This window comes from Mixophyes fleayi, chromosome 4 (genome assembly GCF_038048845.1).
Source record: "Mixophyes fleayi isolate aMixFle1 chromosome 4, aMixFle1.hap1, whole genome shotgun sequence".
In the NCBI taxonomy this organism is placed as follows: domain Eukaryota; kingdom Metazoa; phylum Chordata; class Amphibia; order Anura; family Limnodynastidae; genus Mixophyes; species Mixophyes fleayi.
The window spans coordinates 236,941,427-236,962,078 of NC_134405.1; the positions used below are offsets into that span (position 1 = coordinate 236,941,427).

General features: G+C 43.6%; 1 protein-coding gene across 2 annotated transcripts in view; it reads right to left on the minus strand.

Annotated features, from left to right (window-relative positions):
• The window catches only part of ZFC3H1 (zinc finger C3H1-type containing), a 74,054-nt gene that overhangs the window by 15,824 nt on the left and 37,578 nt on the right, over positions 1–20,652 (minus strand). For both annotated transcript variants that reach the window (XM_075209529.1, XM_075209528.1), the window contains exons 17-24: positions 18,784–18,915; positions 18,559–18,680; positions 17,950–18,051; positions 7,828–7,944; positions 6,583–6,766; positions 4,263–4,449; positions 2,787–2,975; positions 1,747–1,981 (exon numbers count right to left, since the gene is read on the minus strand). In XM_075209529.1, coding sequence (XP_075065630.1) covers positions 1,747–1,981; positions 2,787–2,975; positions 4,263–4,449; positions 6,583–6,766; positions 7,828–7,944; positions 17,950–18,051; positions 18,559–18,680; positions 18,784–18,915 — 1,268 coding nt within the window. The remainder of the gene's footprint in view (positions 1–1,746; positions 1,982–2,786; positions 2,976–4,262; positions 4,450–6,582; positions 6,767–7,827; positions 7,945–17,949; positions 18,052–18,558; positions 18,681–18,783; positions 18,916–20,652) is intronic.

Below are 20,652 nucleotides of genomic sequence, written 5' to 3' on the forward strand. Positions count from 1 at the left end.
GCATCCTAAAGTTTCCATCACCAGGAAGCTTTTAGTGCCAATCTGATGATCGATGCATGATACTGCAGTGGCGTTGTCAGAATAAATTCTTATGGGCTTTCCCTTCAACAGAAGCTGTTCCCGAACAAAGATGTTCAGCATAGCCCTTCGCTCTAGAACAATGGCTGGAAGCTTTGCTTACACTGGTGACCAGACACCATGAAACCAATTAAAAGGAGAAAGCCCGCCAGTCAGAAGGGCTTTACCCCATGGACAACTGTCCAATCCTCTATGGTAAAAGTACAATATGAAGCTGCCGTCCCTCAGCTACGGAAGCATTCGTGGACACAGACTGATGACCTGTTAAAGTGAAAGAGACACTACCAATTTGTGCAAAGGGGCTATCTTGTCCCTTGGAAGAAACACTCTGCTGTCAAGCATCTTCAAATGAGTCAGATTGAACTTGTGTTACTTGATCCAACCATGGGCCTCCAAAGCCTGTGCTACCTCTCTGTACCTGCAGTGACAGTGAAGGGGCCACCATGGAAAACTGTTCTATGTTGGGAGTGGGATAAGGTGGGAGGAAGCACCGGGAACAGAGCCTCCTCAGCCTACTCCAGTTTGAAACAAATGGATGCAAAAGCTGAAAATTCAAATACCTTCAGAGTAAAATGTAAAAAAAAAAAAAAAAAAAAAAAAAAAAGAGAAAAAATTTAAATACTGGAAACCCAGCAAAACAAAGCACTCTGCCCAGTGGACATGCTGTATGATGAGGTCATAGAGAAGGGAAGAGCAAAGACATTTTGAATACTTTTAAGTGTGAGTCTTAAAGAAGCCTCTATACCTCGTGGTCCAGTGCAGTATACTCGCCCCCTCCCCCGCCCCAATAGGATAAGAGAGAAAACTGGTTGATGCTGTGGAATAGCAATGTGAGGCTCTCCGATCCATTGTCTAAGTGTGGATTAGGAAATCTCACTATGCCACCCTGAATTTATATTTGTTGTTACAAACTACTTCTATTGGTGTTGCATGGCCAAGTCAGCCTACTGAGTGTCAAATGTACACCAATATGGTGTCTCCAGTAGTAGGAGGATAATCTGTGGAGAAGACTGTTGAGTAGAACACTGCAATGCAAGACAGCCAAGTGCAGATTAAGGTGTTAGTTTTAATTATCGTTTCGTAATATAGCCTCACTATATTACTCTACATACATTACATACAATTTAGGAATTAAACAAAATTGAATTATGAAGTCAGAAAAAAAAAATCTACCTTGCAAAATGAAATTCTCATAAATGATAATTTAACAGCACTTTAGTGTAATAATTTAACACACTTTAGTGAAACTATTTGTACTATTCCGTAAACAAAAGTAAAGGAACTGTAGCAAACACATTCAAAGTGTACTGTACAGCATAGTCGGTGCTCCATTTAAGAGATTCGTAGTTGCTCCATGTGCACAGAACATAGTCAAAAATGTCGGTAATGAAAGCAAACATTTGTTTATTATAGCTATACTAGTAGTTGGAGGATCATTGAGAGTTTAGGATTACATCTATTATTTTTTTAATTAAACCAATTAGAGTGTAGTATTCAATTAAAACAACCTAGAGATATGGGGTCTGATCTTTGGTACCGAAGCCTAACAGCACCCCTGCTTTGCAGTACAACAAATGTTGCTGCAATACTATAAACAAAGCAAGAAAGAAAAAAAAAAAAAAAAAAAAAAAAGAAGTACACAAGCAAATCGGCAACTATATGACACACCTTCAAATAGAGCAAGCAACATGACAGGATCAGTCGTTACACTTTGGGGATTCAGCCAAGGTATTAGAGATGGCTCCTTGTTAACTATCCTGGAGGGGTTTGAAATTGTTGAGTCATAGAAATTAGGCAGACTACTGAACTCCATGAGGTGAATGTAAGAAAGCCATGCTAAGCAGCGATCCTTGGGAGTAAGGTGATCTGCTATACTCTTCTCACAAGGAGACTTTAATGCATTCTGTGAAGCACATTAAAAACAAAAAAAGTTAAAGCTTTGTAGAACTTTTGCTTACAAAACGTTGTATTCTTTATACATTGGGGGGATAAGAAAAACATAAAACCCTCTTTGCATTAGAAAGATTGAAGGTATAACGATATTCAGAAGAAATGCAATTTCGTCGTCGTAAACCAGATCACCTATCTCTATAGAGATGCTAAACATGGCTTCACCATCTTAACAGGCACAGAACAGTAAAACATGGCAAAAGTTTCAAGATCAAATTTTTATCATCTCTTAAAAGTGGACATAGTACTAGTTTGAATAAAAGTAGACCCACAACACTGGTTTGGTTTTACTTTCACAGAACTGTGCTGCAAGTGATTATACCGTAGCTCTTCTCCTACAGACTGATTGGCCTGTCATTTTTCAAAGTGCTACAAAGCATCCTGCAGTGAGAAGCGTTACACCCATGTGTCTCCTATTGCATAAGTCTAAGTAGCCTGAATAAAGGAGAACACTAATATCAGTAAAATAGTTTCAATTAAGATATTATATGCTAATCCTTAATGTTCAGTTGTCACTGCACCACAAGTTACATAATTTAATTACTTATGGGCCATTCTGCTTAGAAGCACAAATGTGACACAAATGGGAACAATATCATCAAACTTATAGGGTATACGCCCCAGGATAACAAATGAGAAACATGGTCATCATGTGTTACTTAGCAAGACAAAAATAAACTCGAAAATATTTACTATATCCCCTCCATCCCCAAAAAAACAATTTATAAAATATCATGATCAGTACATAACTCATTTACCTGTAAAATGGCGAGAGCATTTTGCAATCTTCCTGTAAACAAGTGTAGATTTACACGGTACAACAACATTTCTAGACACTGCAGAGAAAGAATGTCAGATTTTTCCTCCTCTACTTTCTGCATAAGGTACTGCAATGTTCGGTTGCACACTTGATCCTTCCCATCAAAAGAATTTTCCAAAGTCAGGAACTACAGTGTAAAATAAAACAGAGATGTAAAGCAATCAAGGATGTTAACCAAAAAATGACTCTTGTTTTGATAAACTTCTTTAAAATTATACATAAACCGTCTTAAACTATGTGCAAAAAAGGAGACCAAAACTGGTTAAGTACAATTCCCTATACATCTTCCTGTCCACCTACAGCGTAAAATAGGACGTGGCACATTAAGCAAGAGAGGGACAATCAGAGGTGTTTGGCTTATATGCCAACAGTAAAATCACAAGCACGATGCTCAGAGCAAAGTTTTGCATTATATAGATTAAGAAGCAGATAAATGATTGTGTGCTGGAATGCTGCACAATGACACGGGGTCAGAAGGAAGATTGCCAGTTGTTGCATACTTCTCCATATGGTTTTTCATCTGCCTCAATAATTTTACTGGTACAGGCAATCTGCCGTTTTCCATGCTTGTTGAACACACAACTGTGATTATGTTTGAATTATGCATTGCTTAAGTATGAAAATATTGTTCATTGTTCTCTGCTATATACTCTCTACCTGAATTTCTCGCTTAAGAATAGAGAACCTGCCATCCTGTGGCAGCAGGAGACCAACCTTGCCATTCAGCCCAAAACACTGAGGAGACCCAGATGGGAGAACTGGTGATGCTTCAAGCATACACAGCGTCCAAACCCCCCACACCCTAGACAGCAAAGGATCCAGTAGAGCCTTGGATGTCGTCAGGGTCAGAGGTAGTCAGTGTTTTCCCCAGAAAATTTTGCCAGCCGAGGGGGGCATTAAAAAGCAGCCGGGGGTGGGCAGTTGTAATACTTTGCAATAATAAAGAAAAATGTTGGATGTTATTGCCCACATTTGCCAGGACTGGTGGTCAGAGGTCTAACACACACACTGCTGGCTCTAGTGCTCACATAGTGCTTGTTATAATAGGAGAACCAATGGTTTATTCTTATTATAATAGGACTCTGTTGGGCTCCAAGATCCGGCTGGCAAGTGAAAACAGCCGGGAAACATGCTAGAACAGAGGTAGGGGTGCGGCATTACCTCTCCCATGCAAAGGTGACATGGGTCCAAATGTGACCACTATTGTAATTACTAATTGATCCATTTTTTTTTATCTCTTAGTAATAAAGAGACCTATTGGAATTTCAGATGACCGTTAAGAGATCTCTCCGGTCAAAAGTCAATCATATATACACTTCTACAAATATTGTCTGATGCTTATAACTTATGTATAATTATTTTATTAAAAAACAAAAAAATCTCAATATATAATTAAAAAATGACAAATACTCACCATCCACCAGATCTGATAGGAAGGGGCATATTCTACTGCAGTCTCACACATTTCTTCAATTTCTTCTCTAGATCCTCTTTTGGAGAATAGTTTGAGGTAGTGGCTCCAGATCTCTGGATTATCTCGATTGTGCTCCAATGCCCGGGATAACACATTTAAAGATGAATCTAAACATTCGGAGGAAGTCCTACAGATAAAAGATAAAATGACAGAGAACACCGAGTTGTTCACCGATTACTGTTCATGAATATCCTTGTTCAAAAGGACAACATTACTATAAAAAGGAATTATGAAAGTAACATGTAGCAAATGTAACATTTATGTTTTGTCTATCGAGAACTGGACTGTTGTACCGTACGTATTAAGACTGCATTACCAACATTAGCCTCTTTAGGAGGACGGAACCACCATCCAGCCCTGTATAGGGTAAGTCTGCCTACAAACAACAGCTCGATATCACTGGCTGCAGTTTGGATTGGTTCCCCCCACTTTACCAGTGTCTCTGACTGACACTTTACCGCGAACAATGGGACATTTAACTGTATGCCTGCATGAACTATTGCGGTTTGGACCCTTATTATCTGGATTTGTCATTCACTATTTCAGACATTACTGCAGCTTTGGGAGCCCTTTAGCTGCTTTTGCTTGTGAATTTAGACATATAATATAATACTTATCTGGAAAGTGTGTATATGGGTATTTTTACCTCCATTCTGGAACATTGCTTATCTGCACAGAAAATGGAAGTCTCTATCATCTCTACACCTATGAGATACTTCTATATTGAACCCTGCATACCTACTCACTCATCTGATCTAATATACAGAGAGGAGTTTATGTTTTAGGCCTTGAGCCAAGTACTATATACAATGTATTTGATTACCTATGTATGGTTTACGATATGTCTGCATGTGGTAATTATCCATTTACACTCTGTAAGTAAGGTTGCAACCTTTTGAAACATAAAAGTCATTGTGTAAACATGAGATTTTTTGTTATATTGAGCAATAAAAGGCTTAACATTTATAATCAAATTTCTTTCCACCTATGCGCCAAGGGGACACTATTTTATCAAGTCTACAAATTATGGCTGTAATATCTGATACACTGGGGAAAGAAGAGTGGCTCTCCGCGGCATCAAGTAAATTAGTATGAATCACCAATAACCAAAGTTTGCCAATTATATACATCATCCGGAGAAGGGGTAGTAGTAGTAATTGGGTCCTGCTAAGGGTGCATCCTGGGATTTTGGTGCAGTGAGCGCAACAGATTCCAAAATATGTGAACCTGAGTTAGAAAGAGCCATGACAAATTTTAAATTGGTGGCCCCAGATCTCAGGTTGACATCCAGGTAGCCCACATACCTAGGAAGTGGCCAACACAGAGGAAGATGAAAGTGGTTTGTAGAGCCCAAGTGATAGAGGTCTTATAACACCATTTCTGCCAAACTTATCCACTGGTGCATTTTGAAATGTTGAAAAATGTATTTATCTGTACCCATCCCACCTTCTTCAGAAGACTATTTACATTTGATTACTATATCAAGTGTACAGTTTTCTACAACGGTCTACATCTGTGGATACTTTCAGTCATAGTCATAACATTGAAGAGAATCCTAGGCTTAGTAAACCATTTGCAGAGGGATAGATCTACAGATTACTCTGATCATCGTACACATTTGATTTACACCAGCGAATGCTGGGTCTCTGCTTAAATTTCAATACAAAGCTGAAAACTGTTGGGTCTATTCATAATGGAATTTTCTGCTTTTGGTAACAACTGAGAAATCACTTTTATGCAATACAAACTTTGCTGTACATCAACTGTGTAAGATGCATCATTTTATTCCTTTTGACCACATGTGTAGTGCTTGAAACAAAATAGCCTGTTTCATGAGCAGTGCACAACAACCCTAAAACGTTCTTGTGAACAAGCCCTAAAGGTACAGTTATGTATAGATTATAGTGAGATTTATAGCTAAAGGGACTAGTCCAAATGTAAACAAAATCTCTGTTTTATAGTTGATGTAAATAATGCGTGCATAGACCGGAGAATGAATGATTTAAGCAGTCCGATGCATTTTCCTATTAAGTGCCTCAGTGTCCTTTAATACCCCCAAACACATAAGAATTACAACAGAAAATATACAAGTCAGTTACTGCTAATATCTCCAAAACAATGAAGTGATTGTTGCTTTGTCAAAGAATAGATTCTAACAGTAGGAGAGAAAATAAGATTTATAAATCAAAATAAATCTTATGCACACAACTATTGCCAGACTAGTTTGGCACATTTCCAGAAAAGAAACAAAGGCACCTACCCTTCATTTGGATTTAAGCACTTGTATGCCAACTTGAGCCAAAGCTGTATATCTTGAGGCTTTTCAAGCACGCTTGCCTCCAGGTTGGAAAGGTCATCTGTCTCATTTGTGAAATACCTGACATCGTCTGGAGTGACAACAGCATCATGAATGGGAACCTTTGTTTTGGGCTGTGGGAGACGGGCTGTGAATTAAAACAAAAACAAAAAAATCCATTAAAAATTAACCAGGTATGCCATCGCTGTCCTGTCGGCATGGAAGCTCTATATGGCATTTCACTACACAGTGCCATGGTATTTTCATATGTAAAAACAGAGCACCCACATTCCTGGTTGTGGCGTTTGAAAGACGGATTACATAACACAAAAATCCCGTTTTGGACTGTCCCACAGCCACTATCAACAGGAGGGAAGCAATGCCTAAGTTGTAACTGTCACCAATGGAGACTAACATCCACTTTGTAGAAATTGTGAAAGGGCCACAGGTCTCAGATAGCAGTCTGGAAATACTGCCGTGAAACCACCCAAGATTATAGCCATAGGATCCTATTCCCCACCAAAACGTAAGCGAAGGCTTGTGCAATGAACCCGAACACATGACTGTGTGTAAGACCAGCACCAGAAATAGAAAGCCAGCTGCATCAGCTCTGCTGAGATTGTCATACTGCAACAATTACAGGAATTGCAACCTCTACTTAACTATCACCTTAGGAGCCCAAACTGGGGTAAAAAGTGGACGAAGAGCAGACAAAGAGGTAGACTAAAGCCTTGAAAAGGTGCACTCTGGGCTTGAAATGTGTGTTCTGGAATGGATATATTTGCTGCACCCATGGAGCCCCCCTGCAAATATTAGAAAGCGGAAAAAAGCAGTTCAGAGACTGAGCGATCAATCAGCCCACTAGACTGCTACATTGGTCCTGCACTCTTTAGTTTGACTGAATAGGAGATATAGCCTGTAAACTTGCCACACAGTAGGCATAATAGACCACATAGAGGCGCCAATCTTGGAAATCACATTCTGCTGCTCTCCTGGGACAGAACACATGGCAATATGTTCCAGGGTGACCGTCAAAAAACAAAACCTCAGACAAAAAAAAAAAAAGCAAAACCACCACCACCCTGTGCTACTGGTGTGTGAACATATAAACCACAGCACTCAACAAGAACATTTTGCATTTACTTTTGTTGGTCAATTAATCCCAGCAAATATTTTTTTGCATAAACATGTGTTTATTATTGGTCTTACCACAGTTGACCACTTTTGCAGCATCGTCTTCATCACTGCTGCTACTATCGGACACTGGCTTTTTCCAATACATGGGCTTCCATTTTCTCTTTTCTTTATATGTTGTGTGTGGTGGTTCTGTGGGAAATAAAGATGAATAGTTTATACTGATGCTCAATATTAACAACAAAATAGATAATTGTAAATGCCTATTTACTGTCCAGAGCTGGAAGGGTTCATTTACAGCACTGTGGAGCTGGAAGGGTAAACGTTCATCGCAGTGCACCTACTATCTAAATTTGTAACATGCAAATGTATTGAGAAATAACCAATTTAAAAAACGTATTTAATAAAATATGCGAAGCAGGGAGTGCTATTGTGTCGGGTGTTTGAGTGAGGAGGTGTCCATGAAGGTCCAGTGGAGGGGTCAGAGCAGCGGCCCCTGAGCCAAGCGGCTGCAGAGCCAGAGGGGATTGCAATGGAACCCCCTGGACTGAAAAGAATCCAGGGAACACATTGCCTCCTGGGAGACAGAAGGGAACGTGCCACACTGGAGCTGGAAGTGAAACTGCTGCCCTGGGATCTGGCCACCCCCACTCTTAAGCAGATTTTGGTTTGAAGTCCCCATGACTGGTTTCCTAGAGGTAATTTGAAAAGCAAGATCTAAGGATTAAATCTCCCAGCCCATACTTATTGGCACCGGAATGAACATCTCTGTGTATGATCACTACCTAATTGTGATATATAACCTCTCTTAAGAGGTGCTATTGAGCAATAAAACACGATTCTTCCTAAAGATTCTGAATGCCATCCATTATCCTGAGCCCCAAAATGCAGCGTGATTAGCTTGTATTCAAATCACTAACACTGTCAGACCTCAGTACGATCCAAATTGGGCATATGCATAATCACTGTAACTTTTCAGAGTGGTCACCTCTAGATGTAAAATCGTTAAACTGTCTGACGGACAAGGAAATAAATATTTCTTGCACATATAGGCTTCACCTTGGGGAATGCAAATATAATTAAAGAGTCAATGTTTCACAGGTGGAACGCTTATTGTGCTCGTCCGGCTTTTCACCGACACAGTTCGTCTCAACTTTTTCAAAGGGCATAATAGAGGGATTAAAAGAAGATTCCTACCTTTCTGAATACTCCCTCCTTGATCCTCTCCAGTCTGGTTTCCGCCCCCTCCACTACACTGAAACTGCCCTGGCTAAAGTCACCAATGACCTCCTCTCTGCTAAAGCCAGGGGCCACTTCTCCCTTCTCATCCTTCTTGACCTCTCTGCAGCCTTCGACACCGTTAACCAACCCCTCCTCCTTCACACCCTTCAGTCTTTCGGCCTCTCCGGCCAAAGTCCTGTCCTGGTTCACCTCTTACCTTACTTACCGATCCTTCTCTGTCACCACCTCTGTGTCTCTCTTCCCCCCCCCCCCCCTCCACCCTTCCAGTCGGGGTCCCTCAGGGCTCTGTTCTGACACCCTTACTCTTCTCTCTATACACCTCCTCCCTGGATGAACTCATCAGCTCCTTCGGCTTCAGCTACCTCCTTACGCTGACGACACTCAACTATACCTCTCCTCTCCTGATCTCTCTCCCTCCCTCCTCTCAAGGGTGTCCGCCTGCCTCTCTGCCATCTCCTCCTGGATGTCCACTAGATTCCTCAAACTTAACCTTGCCAAAACTGAGCTCATAGTTTTTCCTCCCTCTCATACCTCATCCCCTTCTGACCTCTCCATCACTGTCGACAACACCTCAATCTCCCCTGTCCCCCAACTTCGCCGCCTTGGTGTCATCCTCGACTCCTCTCTCTCTTCTTTGGCCCCCACATCCTCTCTCTTGCTAAATCCTGCCGCTTCCAGCTGCGTTACATCGCTCGCATCCGGCCCTTCCTCTCCCAAGACGCCACCAAATGCCTTATCCACTCTCTGATCATCTCCCGCCTGGACTACTGCAACCTCCTCCTCACTGGCCTCCCCCACTCATCTCGATCCCCTTCAATCTGTTCTTAACGCTGCCGCTATTTTCCTTTCTCGCCGCTCCTCTTCTGTCTCCCCCTCTACCTAGCCCTTCACTGGCTCCCATTCCCCTTCAGAATCCTCTTTAAGCTCCTCACACTCACCTACAAAGCCCTCGCCAACTCCACTGCTCCCTACATCTCCACCCTCCTCTCTATTCATGCTCCGTCTCGCCCTCTCCGTTCTGCCTCTGACCGTCGCCTCTCTTCAGCCTTTATAACCTCCTCCCATGCGCGTATCCAAGACTTCGCCCGCGCTGCCCCCCTCCACTGGAACAAGCTCCCTCTATCAGAACTTCCCCTAATCTGGCCAGTTTCAAACGGGCCCTAAAAACTCACCTTTTTCTTAAAGCCTTTCTGTCTCCCACTTAACTTCCTACCTTATCTTCTGCCTGCGTCCCCCTACTCTCTCTCTCTCCCCTGCGTCTCTCTGTCTGTCCACCCCTCCCCTTAGATTGTACGCTCCTCTGAGCAGGTCCATCTCTCCTCCTGTTTCCACCACTTCTAACTCTGCTCTCCAGCTACTTAGCCCTCCTCCTCGAGGGCCCTCCACCCCACGTCCACTCTCGCTCCTTCCTCCCCCCTAGGGGTCTCCCCGTCTTCCGCGCCCTCCTTCTTGGGTCCCGTCATTTGCGGATCCTCCCTCCCCCTTCCTCTCTAGCTGTGCATTGAGCTTACCGAGTTACTGTGCTTACTGTTTACAATACAATGGGAGACAGCACAGTACAGTTATTTGTTTGTCCCTGTACAGCGCTGCGGACGCCTTATAAATAAAAATAATAATTATTAATTATTATAATTATTATTATTATTACTCACCGCAAAAATAGATTTCTCTTACTCCATTGGGGGACACTGCGAGTCGTTGGGTATAGTAGGTGGGACTAGGAGTCTAGGCACTTATCAACTTGTTTGATCTTCATATTCCTCCCTTACTATGCCCCTCCACTCCTGTAGATACCCCAGTTTTTTCCTAAGTGCCTAGGACAGGGGTAGGCAACCTGCGGCTCTCCAGGTGTTGTGAAACTACAAGTCCCAGCATGCTTTGCCAGTAGATAACCAGCAGATAGGTGACAAGGCATGCTGGGATTTGTAGTTTCACAACATCTGGAGAGCCGCAGGTTGCCTACCCCTGGCCTAGGAGATCGTTCACTTTGATATAGGCTGCTGCCTATACTTCATTTAGATATAGGTTTTCATGTTTTTATTTCCTTTCAGGCGCAGTGCAGGGATCGAACTCGAGAGCCAGAGGAGTGAATAGCATGTTGACTTCCTTCACTCTGGGTCCTTGCGAAGGGGAGCAGCAGCTTGAGCTCACTCACCCCTCGCACCATTGCCGGCAGCCTGTGCTACCCCTAGATGAACGAGCAACAGGGGGACATAATGCAAGTCTGCCATAGAGGCAGCATTTATTTAAGAGGCACCAGGTTTTATGGTCATTAGGGACTGCCATACAAACAGCCGCAGTTACGTGTTGATCCCGACTGTCTCAGTGTCCCGCAATGGTAGGAATGAGAAAGCCTTTTTTTATATATATATTGACGTAACAAATAGGAGGATACTTCACATACTAACCAGGAGAATGACTGTAAAGAAGGGAATAGGCATATACTGAAGAGCAGGGGTATACTGAAGGGAAGACTGAAAGCCCATCTCTCAGGTGCTGGGGTTTAGCATTAAGAAGGGCTGGGGAGGACCCAGCAGTCAGGGGCAGGATCCATCTTTGCTGGAGCTGAAGATGGTTAAAAGTCTGTAGGAGATTGTAAACTAAGAACCAACAGTAATGAGGTAAAGATAGTGTACACAGGGAACAGGGCTTAGACAAGGAAAATGGGAAAGGAGTTCTAAGAATCAAATCAGAAGCTTAAATGGCGGATAAGGAGGGACATTTACACTTCGGAAAAAAGGTGACAGCGGGCCCAAAAGTCTGCAACGGACTAGAAAAGGGGATCTACAGCTTGCACGTTCTAGAATGGAAATACAAGAGGTACTCAGTCCCTCCCAAGCCAGGAAAAGGGGGGATTGAAATCAAGCTGGAGGCTCTAGCACCTGGAAATAAGCTAAAGCAGGCACAGGAACCTGAAAACTATATCATGGTGACCGCAAAGCATCTGCATTATGTGCAGAGGAAACAACCGATCTCATCTTTGAAGACTCCGGTTCAAGCAGTCATCTTGGGTGAAAAAAGGCAGAGTACTACACTGGTGAAAGCATCCCATGGCAAAAACTTTACCCACCTCCCACATAGAGAAATAGTTCACTGGAAAAAATAACTGATAAACTAGCAGGGGAATTATATGGAGGAAGAGTCTGTTTCTGCCAGATCTAGTGAACATTCAGTGGTTATCCTAACCATCCGTCACACTATTGCTGAAGGTCTTTCCATCATATCATCCAAGCAGCTAGGCAAAAATGGCCTTCCCTGTAGCGGACCACACATTAGCATTGCAATTACAATGCAATGTTTTACTGGAAGTGGACAATGGTTCCAAAAACAGGATTTATGTACTTACGTTAAATCCGTTTCTCTGATTCCGTCTGGGGGACACTGCTTACCATGGGGTTGTGGAGGGGAGCACAGGAGTTGGCACCTAGCTAGTTAACTTTAGCACTGCTGACAGACCCCTCCCCTCTACAATCCCCATGCCTCTTCCTGTCAGTTAATTAAAAAGCCCCAAGGAGAAAGGTCAATCAACCAAGAGCATACAGAGGAAAAGCAGAAGGGAGGGATCGCAGTGTCCCCCAGACGGAATCAGAGAAACGGATTTAACGTAAGTACATAAATCCTCTTTTCTCTTTCATCCAGTCTGGGGGACACTGCTTACCATGGGGACGTTCTAAAGCAGCCCCCTAAGGGTGGGACCGCTATGAAAACCCCACTCGTAGGGCACTACGATCGAAATTTGCATCCGCGGATGCGAATACTTTAAATTGATAGAATTTGGTAAATGTGTGGACAGAAGACCAGGTGGCTGCCCTGCAAAGCTGGTCGGCAGAAACCTCATCTCTTGCTGCCCACGACGCCCCTGTCGATCTGGTGGAATGGGCCATATGTCTCTCTGGCACAGGATGGTTAACCCTTAAGTAAGCCGTAATCCATCTCGCAATGGACTGTTTTGAGGCTGGCCAGCCTCTTTTGTTAGTACAAGGTTAAGATCCCATGGTGCTGTAGGCGGAACATAGGGAGGCTGAATATGTAAGACTCCCTGAAGAAGAGTCTTGACTTCTGGCAAATCCGCTAACTTCAAGTGAAAGAAAACTGAAAGTGCCGATACCTGAACTCTTAAGGAACCTAAACGGAGCCCTGCTTCCAGCCCATCCTGAAGAAAGGCCAATAAGCGAGGGAGGCGAAAAGAAGATGTGTGACAGGACAGGACTCGCCAATATACGATGATAGATGCGAGCCGAAACCGGCCTTCGAGCTCGTAGCATAGTGTTCACTACACTGGGGGAGAACACCTAGCCCTCCAGAGGCTGGCTTCGACGGCCATGTCGTTAAACTGAGCGGAGGTAAATTCTGGTGACGAAAGGGACCTTGAAGAAGAAGGTCGTCTCGTGACGGAAGACGATATCTTTGTCCTTCCACCATGGAGATTATGTCCGCGTACCACACTCGACGCGGCCATGAGGGAGCTATTAGAATTACCGGCAGACCGCCTTGCCTCACTAGCCTGAGCACGCGAGGAAGCATGGGAATCGGGGGAAACAGGTATCCCAACCTGAATTCCCATGACATGGTCATCACGTCCACCGCTACGGGGTCTCTTGCCCTTGCGCAAAACCTGTGAACTTTTTTTGTTGTGTCTTGAGGCCATGAGATCTATATCCGGAAGACCCCACCTCTAAACTAGAGACTGAAATACTTTCGGATAGAGTGACCACTCCCCCGGAATCATTGGATTTCAACTTAGGTAATCGGCCTCCCAATTCTTTATTCCCGGAATGAACACTGCCGAGATTCCTGGAACATACTGTTCTGCCCAAGCAAAAATCTGAGCTGCAATTCACATTGCAGCTGCACTCTTGTTTCCTCCCTGCCTGTTGACATATGCCACCGCCGTGGCATTGTCAGACTGAACTCTGACTGGGTGGCCCTGAAGGAGGGTCAGAGCCCCCTGAAGAGCTAAAAGAATTGCCTTCAACTCCAACGTAATGATTGATAAGGCTGATTCCTGAACAGACCAAAGTCCCTGGAGCCGGAGGTGCAGGATTACCGCCCCCCAACCTCTCAGGCCGGTGTCTGTTGTGGCTATGATCCATGACCATGGAGCGAAAGACCTGTCCACCGACATTTGATCCTGATTCAGTCACCACTGGAGTGATTCTCTCGCCCCCGGAGACAGCGAGATCCTCTGGAGATCCAAACGTAGGTGGGATCCTGACCATTTTTTGTTAAAAGATCCCACTGAAAGCATCGAGAATGAGCCCGACCGAAGGGGATCGTTTCGAAGGAGGCAACCATCTTCCCAAGCAGCCGCATGCAAAAATGAATTGAGGGATTGGGAGAGGACAAGACCTGAGATGTTATAGTTCGGATTGAACTGATCTTCTCCGTAGGCAGGAACACCTTCTGCTGACTGGTATCCATGATGAGTCCTAGGAAGACCATGCGTTGGCACGGAACCACCTGGGAGTTCATCAGCCACGCATGGCTCTCGAGAACCACTATGGTGAGTGATAAGTGTTGACGTAAGCAAATCTCTGAGGAGGATTTGATGAGTAGATCGTCTAAATAAGGAACGACCTGAACTCCCTTTAGGTGAAGACACGTTGCCATCACCGACATGATCTTCGTGAAGACCCTTGGAGCTGTGGAGAGGCCAAAGGGAAGAGCCCGAAACTGATAGTGGGAGTTCTCCACTGTGAACCTCAGGAGAGACTGATGATTTATCCAAATGGGAACGTGGAGGTATGCGTCCTTTATGTCTATGGACGCCATAAACTGATCCTTCTCTAGGCCGTTTATCACCGACCTCAGGGACTCAATACGAAATTTGTCCACTGGTAAGTGCACATTGAGGCTCTTTAGGTTTAAAATGGGTCGAAAGGACCCGTCCGGCTTCTTGACCAGAAAAAAATTCGAATAAAATCCCTTTGTTTTCTGGTCGTCTGGGACCCTGCAAATGACGCTGCCCACTGTTCCTGAAAAAGAGACAGACGATCCCCCACCGGCGCCATCCCTTGAAGAATAGAGTGGCAGTCAGGACGCAGGCTTCTCCCGAGTCTTGGAAGCTAGCCTAGCTGCAAACGAGGACCTGCCTCTGACAGACGAGCCTCGAGAATTCGGTTGTCTACCTTTAAACGACTGTCCCCTGGGCAAGGAGGTTCCCGGAAAGGACTGACGAAAGGAGCTAAACCGTGGGGCCCGGGTTGTGGGGCCCGTTGCCTGGAAAATCATATTATCTAATTCCGGGCCGAACAGACCTGCTGCTGTAAAAGGAATGGATTCCATTTATTTCTTTGATTCTGAATCCCCTTCCCAGGATTTCAGCCATAACGTTCTTCTAGCTGAAACAGACGCAGCCTGAATAGAGGAGGGCACAGATGCTGTGCTCTGATCCGCCTCATAAATGTACCCCGATGCCTCTTTTACATGTAAAGCTAGGGTGATCAATTCTGAATCCTGTAAGGACTCTGCCAGTTGCTGTGCCCATGCTTCCATGGCTTTAGCAACCCAAGCTGAAGCAAAAGTGGGTCTAAAGGAAGAACCCGCTGCTACAAATATAGATTTTAATTGAGATTCCACTCTGCGGTCAGTGGTATCTTACGGAGTTGCTGAGCCCGGGGCTGGAAGGAGAGTGTGTCGGGCCATACGGGCTACTGGAGTATCTACTTTCGGAATTTCCTCCCAGCGAGCCACGTCCTCCCTCTGTAATGGATACAGGGAAGAGAACCTCTTTGGAACAGAGAACTTTTTATCAGGTTGTTTCCAGGCTCCCTCTGCAATATCTCGGAGTTCTACAGAAGGGGGAAATCGAATAACCTTCCTTTTGGCCTTCTTAAAGAGACTTCTGTCTCTAGGACTAGGATCCTCCATTTCTGGGAGGTCCAACGCCTGCCTCACCGCTAAAACCAAATCATCAATAAACTGATATTTAATGTTTTCTTCCTGTTCCAAGGATTGAACCTGGTCAGAATCCAAATTTGATTCTCTTTCCTCTTCTGAAAATCCCTCCGAATCTGAAAGGACCATGAGAGGATTAGCGGATCTAAGCCGCTTTCTTTTAGCTGGGGGCAGGTTTGGGGATTCAAGTAACTGGTTAAGTCTGTCCAAACCCTTTATAAATGCTAAGGACCATGCCGTTCTGTGGATACAGGTGGCTGGTCCGTAAGCAAAGAGTAAGATACTGCTATAGCCTTTTCAGTAGAAACCGTGGCAGCAGGGAGCCCCACAGGTGTAATAGCATTATTAGTCACAGAGGCTGCCACACTAGATAACAAATGAGTAAATTGGGAGATCATCTGTGCTAAAGAGGAAACCGACTGCGTCAGGGAAGCCACCCAGGCCGGTTCCTCCGTCAGTGGGGCTGGAAGGAGCTGGGTTTGCGCAGAGGGGACCTCTCCTTCACAGACTGAGCAGAGCGCCAACGGGTCTTTCTGTCCACATGGTAATTTAACTTTACATCTGGAACATGTAAAATATTTAGCCATCGAGCCTTTTCCCTTTTCTGTCATTTTAAAAAGAAAAGCACACCAAACACACTTAGATAATTTTGAGAGAGACAGAGTAAACAACAAGTAACCAACTAATCTGTAATAAAAGTTGTACTTGTATGTGAGTAACAGATAAAAAGATATATGTGCAAGTAAGAAAATACAATAATCCTTACTAGCCTCCCTCTTGTAACCACAAAATACAGTTTGTAAATGGTTAAAGAAAGGTTTTGGTACTTAGCCAAAAGGGCCACTCAGGGGAGAAGTCCAAAAGCAGTGTCCTGGTGCCTGCTCCCTCCAAGATAAGTTCCTTCCCGGGCTTCTTTTGGAGCCAGAAGTCCGGACTGTACCACTTGTGCTACAGAGCAGGGGAGCTCTGTGACAGTTCCCCCTCTGCAGCTTTCTGTCTCTCCTCTTTTTTTTAAAAAAAAAGGAACTTCTCCTTATTTCTGGCAGAGTTATGGAGACCCCTTGAAGATGTCTCCTGCAGCGTTGAATACCCCGATGCCCCCTCCTATTTTTCTGAGGGGGGATCTTGGTATGGCCCCCGACTCTCCTCCTTCTGTGCACCTCCGCGGACCGATGACGTCATCATGGCCGCCGCCGAGGTAATGCGATAAGCGGCGCTCTATGCCTATAATGGCAGCGCCGGTTATCGTTGGAGCCTCCAAGAGTGACAGCGGTCCGGGAGACCGCTTGTCACCCTGTACTGTGACCGCTAATGTTCTGCCATTGAGAGCAGTCTGCTCCCTCTGACAGAGTCCGGTCACCGCTGCACAGTTTCTGTGAGTGTGTTCTCTATATATAGAACACACTCCCAGCTCTGCCCTAATATAACTGTCTAAAACTAAAAGAAAAATTATAGTTATTAAAAATAAATTAAAATAAATCACTAGCCGTTTCTAAACAAGCCCAACTCCTTTGGGCACCTAGAAAAAACTGACAGGAAGAGGAAGTGGCAGGGGGATTGTAGAGGGGAGGGGTCTGTCAGCAGTGCTGACGTTAACTAGCTAGGTGCCAACTCCCGAGCTCCCCTCCTTAACCCCATGGTAAGCAGTGTCCCCCAGACTGGATGAAAGAAATTATTTTTTTTCTTCTGCTGGTCATGTGATAAGCTGAACATAATCTCAGTCATCTTGACTGACACAAAATGACATTCATGGAGTTCTGAGCTGTTGAGTCCTAGTTTTAATTGTACTGTCTGAAAGAAGAAGAAGTGCAAAACAAACACGTCTACAACATTCACTCTTATTTGGCAAATGAGAGTCTGAGACATAAGGTTGGGTGCCAATATTTTGTGTGACGTTTGTCATTTTTGCCAACCATTGCCATCCAGCTTTCTCTACAGTAAAAGACACTGAACAATGCATATTTACAACACTATCATTTTAGAAGAAATTACAACCTTAAATAAAAGTTATGAAATTTAGAAGCAATGTTCCCTAATAAAGGCAAGAAGTAGACTTACTCTGACATCGGCTTTCATTGACATAACTAACGAGAAGAACAGACATCAGATCCATTGACATGCGATCCCGATTAACACCAAAGAGTTTGTCAACATATGTTTCTGATAATAAATAAAACAAATGTCACTTTTTTTGCGAGCACTATCACAAAACTGTAGAGCACTTTAATTATGATATTAATCTATGCACTCAACTTCAAAAATGGGACACAGAGGTCCAAAACGTAGGCCTATAAGTAATCACAAGAAACACTAGCACCATTGGTTCTCTCTATTAGAAGTGACTGGAAGTAACATGCAGACTCCAAACTTAAATTATAAGCCAGTTCTTTATTACAGTTCATGGCAGTTGCAACACAACATTGACCATAATATTTAACCAGATAAAACTACATTAAATTATCTTTGTGCGGAGCACAATTTTTTTTTTTTCTTTTAGATAAGGAGAATGATAAACAGGCCAGCAGAGTGTAACATTGTTAATGAAGAAGAACAAGTCTAAAAACGAATATTCACAGAATGGCAATAGAACTGGGAACATGTTTTGAACAGACTGTCTTGTAAATTAAGGAATCATTAAAATACTAGAGGAATATAAGGTTGGTTTACCAGTTGCAGCCATAATTTCTTCATCTGTGCTCTTCTCAGAGCATCCAATCAGGTCCAAATTGTAAGACAAAATATCTTGAAACAGTTGCTTCCTGCTTAACGTGCAATCACGCATGTGCTGCCTAGTAATGAAATGATCTGTTAACAGCAGTTTTAATAGACTTATGGATAGCTGTGGATCAAGCAACGAACAAACTGAAAAACTGTTACATGGTCACTGCTTACCATTGACAGTCATCATCGTTACAAGTGCCAGTAAGATCAAAGCGACAGAAAAAGGTTTTTGGCTCAATCATGTTGCTGTAAGACACAGAGCTCAGCAGCAGTTTCTCCTTTGTACGAAAATATGGAGTGAACCTAAAAAAAACGAACCAAAAAACATTGCTGTAAAACTAGATGTGGAATGGACCACAATTTAAGCAGTAGAAAGGCTTGTACAGTTATTGTTTACATATACATTATAGCTAGTCTAAAATATTCATACAATTGTGGCCTAATATATTAGCACTTACACCTTTTCAAATAACGGTTTCCTTTAAACTATCCGATTTCAACTAAAAAGTTGAAATTAACAGTATTTATTCCTCTAGAATTATTTCTCTATTACAGAACATTTGCTTTTGATTGTAAATGTAATACTGTATAACCTTTTAAAACTAGAAAATGAAAAGAAACAGTAGTGACAAAATTGGCACCCTAAACTTTATATTTAGAAGCAGTCTTCCTGCACCTCTACTGGCAGTTTGGTTCACTCTTACTGTGCAAACTACTATAGTTCTCAGGGGTGCAACCAGATTGTCCATGTGTGGTTTGAAGAGCAGAAGAGGACTCCTTTCCTGTAGCACTGGAGGTATTAAAAATAATCCCGACTGACTGTTCTACAAGATCAAATCTCCCAACCCAAACGTAAGGAGTCTTGAAAGTGTGTGGATAGGTGAGGGGGGAGCCCTACCTTCCCCTTATGAGTTTAATATTTAACAGCTTTGTCCAGACTGACTCAAGTGAGAAATAAGAACATTTTAATTAACTGAAATAGACTTCTCTCTGACATATTTCAAGTTCAGCTCAGAGAAATGTATTTTCACATGCACGTCTTCAGCTTTCTTGTGGTCAAAGAAACCCATGGCACACGACCAAGGTGCATTTAAACTTAATTGCTTATGACCAATTATTAAAGTCTACTTTTATAACCCAACAATTTTAACGACAAAATAATGTCACTTAAATGTTTGTCAAAAACAACTACCAGGGACTTGGCTTAGCAGCCATTGAGAGCAGACGCGGCACTACAGAGCTCCTGCAAAGCCTAATAATAATTTACACATCACCAAAGAGTAAAGTGGTCAAGCAGACTTCAGTTACAACTGGGACAGTGGAGGGGAGAAAATCAGAGAGGGGCTATCTAAGGCCCAGGCTCCACCACCAGCAGTACTGCCTTGCTGCTAGCCAGACAAACGACCAATATAGGCAGCACTGCTTCCAGTGACCCAGCCTACTGATACAGCAGTTCTTATAGTCCCCATTTGGTTCGGAGAGACGCCAGCACAGAGAATCGGCAACATGAGTTTGCCTCAGCCACAGATTTGCCAACAATCATGAAGCAGACACCGATCTAGGGCTGCCAAATCATCAACCCGATCTAAGTAATCGGCAACAATCTGACCGGGACCATCTCTGCCCCTGCCATTGGACTGTGACTTGGAGGGAGAACAAATTCCCACACCATCCACCCAAGTGACCAGTGCCATAGTTCCTGCCTCTATACATGCGGGAACCACAGGAGGGTCACTGCACAATATATCGTGGTGACCATCTTTTTACAAAGATTGCAGCTCCTGTTTCATATTTGTTACTTGGCTCTATTGTAAAAAGCCTAACAGGCATCACTGCACAAAGCACAGACTTTCAACATAGCCTGGTGTTACAGATCAAATGTCTCCACTGCCATCGTGAGACCATTCTAAAAAATTGCACCTATCCATACTATACTTGTTCTATATCCTTCCATGTGTGTGTGCAGGGGGGTGAGCGTGGTTAGGACTGCCAATATGTGAGGACTGCCAATATGTGAGAAACTGCAGATGTAGCAGCTTT